At 37.6% G+C, this 7,910-nt stretch overlaps 2 protein-coding genes across 3 annotated transcripts in view; one reads left to right on the top strand and one right to left on the bottom strand.

Annotated features, from left to right (window-relative positions):
• Positions 1-188: 188 nt before the first annotated feature.
• The window catches only part of LOC123506152 (probable enoyl-CoA hydratase), an 18,076-nt gene continuing 10,354 nt past the window's right edge, over positions 189-7,910 (top strand). The window contains exons 1-4 of the mRNA XM_045258067.1: positions 189-520; positions 6,881-7,018; positions 7,294-7,398; positions 7,602-7,744. Coding sequence (XP_045114002.1) covers positions 6,895-7,018; positions 7,294-7,398; positions 7,602-7,744 — 372 coding nt within the window. The 5' untranslated portion in view covers positions 189-520; positions 6,881-6,894. The remainder of the gene's footprint in view (positions 521-6,880; positions 7,019-7,293; positions 7,399-7,601; positions 7,745-7,910) is intronic.
• Positions 3,732-6,866, bottom strand: LOC123506387 (zinc finger protein 501-like). Of its 2 annotated transcripts, XM_045258484.1 has the most exons (3): positions 6,376-6,866; positions 5,787-5,954; positions 3,732-5,286 (listed from the first exon to the last, which is right to left on the bottom strand). In XM_045258484.1, exons 2-3 carry the CDS (start codon positions 5,950-5,952, stop codon positions 4,193-4,195), a joined length of 1,260 nt encoding a protein of 419 aa, XP_045114419.1. In that variant the 5' UTR covers positions 5,953-5,954; positions 6,376-6,866; the 3' UTR covers positions 3,732-4,192. The 2 variants fall into 2 exon arrangements, with proteins under 2 accessions (XP_045114419.1, XP_045114418.1); XM_045258483.1 differs by having other exon boundaries at positions 5,787-6,866.

The raw sequence follows: 7,910 nt of genomic DNA, 5'->3' as shown, positions 1-7,910 counted from the left end.
AAACCAGCTGATACAATTCAACAGCTGACCTTGGGTTCGATTAGAACATTGCAGACTTTAGCTTATCATCGCTAGCTGCTTTAGATTTTTAATACCATTGCAGGAACTATAATCTAGACCAATAAAGTATCTATGTTGAATGGATATATAAGAAAAAGGTGTTTGAGTCATGAAACGCTTTCCAGTACAAGTGTTAGCGAGTTGTGAAGCGAAACGAACACGGCCCGGCACGAGACAGCACGCAGTTGAAGGCGTTTTAAGAAAATTCCTAAAGTCAAGATCAATGTCAGACAATCAAGAGCACTGATAAGATGATAAGAGTGTAGATAAGAACAGTACCAAGTGTTCCTACTGAAGAGCAGCGTGGAAAGTGAGTGAAGCGCAGTGCCAAGAGTGCAGTGAAGAGCGGTGGTAGCGATAGCCAGTAGCCGCAGCTGCCACACCACAGGCCACAGCTGATGATGGTGACACCCGAGGGCCGAAGGGTGACCACCAGACATTGTTTTCTTGTGGCATAAAGGTAAGGGGTTGATGACATCCATATTCTATTATATCATGTGAATATTTGCTATAAGATATTTCCATATCTTGTTCTCTTTCATAGTGCACACCAAGCACAGTGGAAAAGCCAGTCTTTAGAGTAGATTCAGCTTGGTATTATTCATTTCAGTCGGTACAGCGTGCATAACTAAAGCACTGTTTGATCATTTTTACCAACTATTTAGTCTGTCGGAAATTGATAATAAGTATCTTATGAGGGTTGCTGGTAAATGTTATAAGGTTAGTTTAGATAATATGGAGATAACCATAACTTCTCCTCTGATAATACTTACATTTTGGATTGAATTTAGGGTGCAGAATACAGTGCAATGTATATTGGCGTAATGACCATGTTGTCAACAATATGGTTTCTCTTAAATCTTTGGAGGGTAAGGTGAACCTATAGGGGACAAGGTAACTGTGATTGATTTGGTGAAACAATGGAATCAGTCAGCTAGGCAATATCAATTTAAAGATTAACTGAATTCCAACTTGACGACATGTTCACAGTACTAGTACGTTAGCCATTGAAAGATTTAGACAGAGGCACAGTACTTATTATTTAGTACAATTTCACCTCCAAGTACTTGGCTAAGATGGGCCTGTGTTCTGGTCTGGCAGTTCCACGTCTCTGGTGGTAGGCAATCCAGTGAATGAGTTGATTCCAATGCTGGAATAACCTGACTCATTGGGCACTCTTGCCAATCATCTTAAAAATCTGTTAAGTCGTATCCTTATTATTGATTTTCAGTTGGTAATACAGAATTTCAAAATAGTTAAACTAGTATAGTGAGATTTCAGAAGAAACAGCCTTTAGTGCTTTGCTTTGTATTTTTTTTAACTAGTAATTTCTCTCTCTCTCTCTCTCTCTCTCTCTCTCTCTCTCTCTCTCTCTCTCTCTCTCTCTCTCTCTCTCTCTCTCTCTCTCTCATTCTCTCATGAGGTTACATATTTCTTTAATTTTTAACATGTAGCTACTTATTTCACATTAAGATTTTTGTACAGCATAGTATGACATTTCATGAAAGATTTTTCTTTTACCTGTTATTTTCCTGAGTTGACCATACAACATTGTACTCCGTTTCAGATGAAGGTTACACATAGTATGTTACATGAGCACTTTTGTTAAGTGCACTAACAACACACTCTAGCAACACCCAAAGCCATTATCTAAAATAGTCAAACAAAACTGCATAAGATGGAGCAAATACCAGAGGTTAAGGATTTTGACAGAGGAAGGAGACATGCAAACAGAAAGAAAAGGATGGAGAAGATGGGAGATGCTTTTGAGTTGGGGAAGGCATTTTCCTTGCCTGGCATGTATTTGTTAAGCAGTGACACAGTAGGCTTGCCCAGCAGTGGAAAGAAGAATCCAGTGACTCAGAAACAGGATAGTAAGTGGCATGTGAAGACTCTGGAATTAAAGGAGAGAATTTTGCAGCAAAGCACAAAGCTGAGCCAGAACAATTCGTATTGCATGGACAAGCTCATCAAATCCCATACAGACAGTGGTGCTTCACTGCCAAGTTTTTGCAATGATTATGACCTATTTCCCCCTCTGAGCAGTCCAACAAAATTGTTTGAATCAGAAAGGAATACAATGAAAGCAAATAGGAAAAGCTGGAAGAAAGAACAAGAGGACAATCCAGAAAGATCAGTAGAATTACCATCATCCTTAGAAAATAGATCAGAATGTAAGGAATCCAATTTTTGGAATATTAGAAAAGAAAACTTTTCTGCTAAAGCTGGTGACAAGAAAGAGACTGTTGCTGATCCCCATGAAAGAAGTGAAGCTGGTGTCCATTTTAAAAGTAACATGAAAAATAAACAAGCAAATAAGCATATTAAAATGTCCAGTACAAAACAGAAAATAGATGAAGAAGAGAATAACAGAAATTCAACACTAACTAATGAAGAAAACATGAATGTACATTTTCCTGGTTTTGAAAAATCATACTTGAAAAAAGAATTCAAACAAAATACTTGTATGTCCACAAATGATGATGTAGGTGCATGGGAACTAGGCAGTAAGGTTCTTGAAGGTAAAATATATAATTGTCCTAATAGCTGTCACAAAAGTGAAATCTCACATCAGTTGGACAAAGGTGATGCTATGAGTGGTTGTGACAATACACAAACACCTGATGATTCCATTGAAGAAGACTTATTCTGCAACTCTAAAACTCGGATAATATCTTATTTGAAAATGCTCTTGAAAAGCAAAGAACTTCTGTCACCACCTGGTGATGATGGTGCAGCAGAGCCTAAGTGTCAACTGTTACCTGAGTGTCAAGCCACAGACAAGCTCAAGTCAAAGCTAGTCACTGTGGATGATATCATTCCTAAGACTGAGGAAAATTTGTCACATGAAGACTGTTCAGTATGGGAGGAAATGTTAAATAATTACATAGTTGTTAGTAACTTGCCTCTTGCTGTATCTAAAGAAGAAGTTTTGTATCACATGAATAAAGTTGGAAGTGTCAGTTATATTGTCATGGAAAAAAACAGGGCACATGTAATTTTTTTTAAATCACAAGATGCAGATGTAGCATTTGGCTTGAAACATGTATTGTTTGCTAGAGAACTTGTGGTGTATCGTCCAAGACGACCTTCTTGCACACTCCATCTGAGTGGTCTGACCAACAGCACCCCTAATGAGGATGTGATAAAACTGGTGTCATCCTATGGTGTGGTCATAGGCTTCTACCGCCCTATAAACAAGCTTACTAGTGTTCCAATGGGATACTGCTTTATCAAGGTGGACAAACAAGTGGCAGAAAACATTCTTAAGCAAAGCAATTTGATTGTCAATAATGTTCGAATTTTTGCGGAGGTTTCTTCTCAGAGTGAAGTAAAATTTTCTTCTCAGACTAACTCACCTCAACAGCCATCTTCTGTTCTGGTTCCACTTCATTTTCAGAGGATTAATGATGAATACAAAGTGATACTTAGTAATGTTCCAAAATTAGCTTCATATGACCTTATAAAGGAACACTTCCAGAAATTTGGTAAACTACATAAAGTTTATGTGAAAAATAGGAAAGGCTTTCTTATTTTTGCTTCCCGAGACAGCTTGGAGCAAGCACTGTGCTCCAGACATACAATCTTGGGGACAGAAGTGAAGTTGAGTCAAGATGCATGGGTTCCTTGAAAGATTAGAAGCACTGTCAGCATTTGACATAGGTATGTAAACACAGTCAGTTGAAAGTTTGAGTTAATGTATTGTTAGGAAAGCTGTATATTATTCTCATTCTTGAAAATCCATTAAGCATAGTATAAACTATTTTCCAGCATGAAGAGGTGAATTGAGACAAGTTTATGTAATGGTTATTCTTTATTATATGGTATTTGTTTTACTATTGATATTTTGTTTTGTTTTTCAAATATAATTTAAGGAAACAAGTTATTCTCAAGAGGATTACCAATAAGTATTCTGTTGTCTGAGTGATATGAAGACTTACTGTAGCTATTGACAGATCATTTTATTTCTTGTATTTGGAGTAAAAAAAATATCCTTTATTTTGTAAATAAGCATAGCATTTAAAGTATTTCCCTTACAAAAAATAAAGAGTTCATGCAGAATCTTAATTTTCATCCAGTAAAAAACAAATAGTGAGCAAGATTTGTATGACACAGCAGAGCCATAGTGGTTTCAATAGGGCTCTATATTGGCTCGCTGTGGAGCTGTGCGCAAGTGTTTAGTCAACAGATTTTGTGAGGAAAATCTGCCTAGGCAGGATGGGCACTCATATTCCAATTTCCTGGTGTGAAACTTAAGGTGACGAAGAAGTGCTAGTTGGGACCGATACCTGTGGTAGCATATGAGACACTCAAGAGGTAAGTCCCTCTGGACTTGTCGCTTGTGATCCTCTAGGTACTCCTGAGCAGCAAACACCCACCCACAGTCTTGGCACCTCGGTGGACGCTGTATCTGCTGCTTGATGCGATGGAGCTTGAGTTTGTACCTGTTGTTGAAGAGTTTCCCACAGCAGCAGCAGGGAAGCTTGTGTGCCTCAGTGTGCATCTGACCTTCATGTCTGTTACGACTGAAGTCCGTAGAGAAGGCATGACTACAGAAGAAACATTTGAAGATCCGTTCATCAGGATTTTCAGTGAACCGATGGAGGTGGTGCTGAAGCTTTTCCCTACTCGAGAACATGAAACCACACACTGAACACCTCACTTTAGTGAACCCAATGGTTGGGCACACTTTGTGGACTGGGTGATGGCGCTTACGAGCCTCTTTGCTCTTGAAGACATGGTTACAATATTTGCACTTGAAATAAGGTTCTGCCAGCTGTTGTGATAAGCGATCAATGTGTTTTTTAAGGTTTGATTCTTTTGTGAAGTGTTGTCCACATTCTTTGCAGATATAAGTATTTCTCTCATGTTTCTTTGGTGGCATCACAATGATCTTGAAGGAACATGGAGCCTCATTCTGATTGTAAGATGTGTGCTGCAATGTACTGATGTGTGCATCCTGCTCCTCTTCATCCCAGGAGCAGAATTGTGGACTTGCTACAATATTGTGCATTTTCTCTAAATTGGTTTTTGATTGGGAACAGTCAGAGGGCTTATATATTTGGCAAGATTTGTCTTCAAGTAATCCTTCATGGTTTGTTATGTTGGTTCTGGAAGAGGCTGTGCTAATTACTGAATCTGTCAGACATTGTTGAGGATGTTGAATTCTAAATCTATCCTCCAGATTTTCATTGATATTGGTATTTTCTTCAGCCAATATGCACCCTGCAAAGAAATGGTAAGTGATTTACAGTATTGTTTTGCCCATATTTGGTCTGTGATAGAGAACACACTCTCCTTCATCCCACAAACTCACTCACTTAAAAGCAGTTCAGTGCAGTACATAGGAAATGGCAAAGATTTCTGGCTGTACAGTTATACTATAGTTATGGAAAACTTCAGACTTTTTTGTCTGGTTTTTGAAAGGAATATAGTGAATATAGAGAATTGAACAAGGAATTAAATAGAAAGATTCATGTATGAACAGTGGAAATGAGTGGTGAGAGAAGTGTGTATAGGCTAGAATTTTATCTGGGGAGAAAAAAAAAGTGATGAATATCACATACAGAGATTTGCAAATTAAGGGTATAAAAAAAGATTCGGGAATTCAGTAAGGTCTTGAAAATGATGAACAGTTCTATATGCTTTTTATGTCATAGATTTCCAAACAGCCACATAAGTGTATTTCTACATTTCAAATAATTCATCGGCTGTTGATGACTTACTTAGCTCTTGTTTACCACTAATTGTATCAGAATCATGATTAAATCTTGTTTCACTAGATGTAGAGGATGAAATACGAGAATTTGGTCCTGTTTGTAATGCATCATCCAGAGAAGCGATATTGGTGGTGGTGCTGTTAGGAGATAATCTTGGCTCACTGTTCATCATTCCTGCGGGTTATAAAAATCATGGTATTACAATTCAATATGTTGCTTACCAGATAATACTACTTGCAACTGACTATGAGTAAAGTCAGCTACAACTAGTTAGCCTTCAGGTAAAATCACCTCAGTGAACATACTTGCGCAACTTTGGCATTGACTTTGCACGGTAAGCTGATGAACTATACCAAGGTATGGCAGGATGACCTAGCAGAATAATGCATGAAATCGCCCAACATATCATTGTAGTATGGATATGCTGTCCTAATCTTTAGGATATAGTTATGATTTTTTCCCACATTCAAGAATTATATGGACCCGTTGTTATTACGTTAAGTGTAGTAGGTAGGCTACTCACTACATAAAGAAATTGCTGCTCTCTCTCTCTCTCTCTCTCTCTCTCTCTCTCTCTCTCACGTAAGCTACGTACCTTTACGAAAACTTTGTTGGTAGAGGATAATGATGGGCGATCTTCCGATGGCGAAACTACGCTTATTGCAAACATAACTATAAAGAAAGTACGGAATTTTCAGTTTACTTATTACCTACGGAAATTGATGTTTTTATAGGTTTCCATCAATTCCACTTAATGTTGATATATATTTTTTCCTCCGTTTACTTTAGATACCTTAATATAATAAAAAGTTTTGGATGGAGAGTATTACTAAGTAAAAGACTGAAGATATTCGTTTACTGACCAAGAAGTTTCGCACACTACTCGCACGGCTGTGACGGAGCCATGGGAGAATATGATATTGTCATGCTGGTTATGTCACATAGGTTACTAATCCTTTTCGAGATTAGTTAGCATGATTATATAACTCAACAACAATACTACAAAGTGCAAGCAGGATATTTATCAGTGTTTTTATCAAGTGATATGTGTGTGTGTGTGTGTGTGTGTGTGTGTGTTAACCAATATTATAATCCTACAGCTCTGATAAGTTGAATGATGTCTGCACTACAAAACTCCATGAGAACAGTGTTTGCGCATAGACGAATACTGAACAGTTTTTGGCCCCGACTTGTCACCAAGACTTCATGCTGCAGTGAAGCTAAGATGGCTGGGGAGGGTAAGTTGACGTTAAAATTCTCTCTCTCTCTCTCTCTCTCTCTCTCTCTCTCTCTCTCTCTCTCTCTGGTATTGTGTATGCATAGTCTGTATATGTATATATATATATATATATATATATATATATATATATATATATATATATATATATATATATATATATATATATATATATATATATACACACACACACACACTGGCAAAATGTACTACTTAAAAAAAATGTAATTCATGTGTGTACGTCTTTTGTTTGATTCGTTGGGTTCATTGTATCAGGAACAGTCAAGGTTGAGCAGCTTGAAGGTGTCACCCTCATTGGCATCAACAGACCGGAGAAAAGGAATTGCGTCAATACACCAACTGCCGAGGCACTCCTCAAGGGTAAGCATTTTTTTTTTTTTTTTTTTTTATCAGTTTATCGATCTACTGTGCAGTGGTTTATAAAAATTTTTTCCTTGTGCTTGATTCCTGTTTTCTTGATCTCTCTCTCTCTCTCTCTCTCTCTCTCTCTCTCTCTCTCAAAATTATTGATTCATACTGTGATATTATCATAAAGAGCTGCCAGCATCATTATCTTTATGAAGCCTTTCAGGAGTTTGATGCAGACGAGTCCTCAAAGGTAGCTGTGCTTTATGGTGTTGGTGGAAACTTTTGTGCTGGGTATGACCTGAAAGAGGTGGCAGAAGATGTCCCAGTGTCCCTTGGTTCCTATGGTCGTGGACCCATGGTGAGATGTGTGTAGCTTTAAGTCCTATATTGAGAGTTTATGAGATCGTATAGTATAGGATATCTGGCTGCCAGCTGACCAGAAGATAATAAAAAGTTGTTTAATATTAGAAAAAGAAAGTTTGTGTTTATCATAGCATTTTGTTAATCAGTTGTTTCCACAGTAG

Source organism: Portunus trituberculatus, chromosome 19 (assembly GCF_017591435.1).
Source record: "Portunus trituberculatus isolate SZX2019 chromosome 19, ASM1759143v1, whole genome shotgun sequence".
Lineage (NCBI taxonomy): Eukaryota > Metazoa > Arthropoda > Malacostraca > Decapoda > Portunidae > Portunus > Portunus trituberculatus.
Note: the sequence above shows the minus strand (reverse complement) of the source record. Positions and strands in the feature narration are given on the sequence as shown.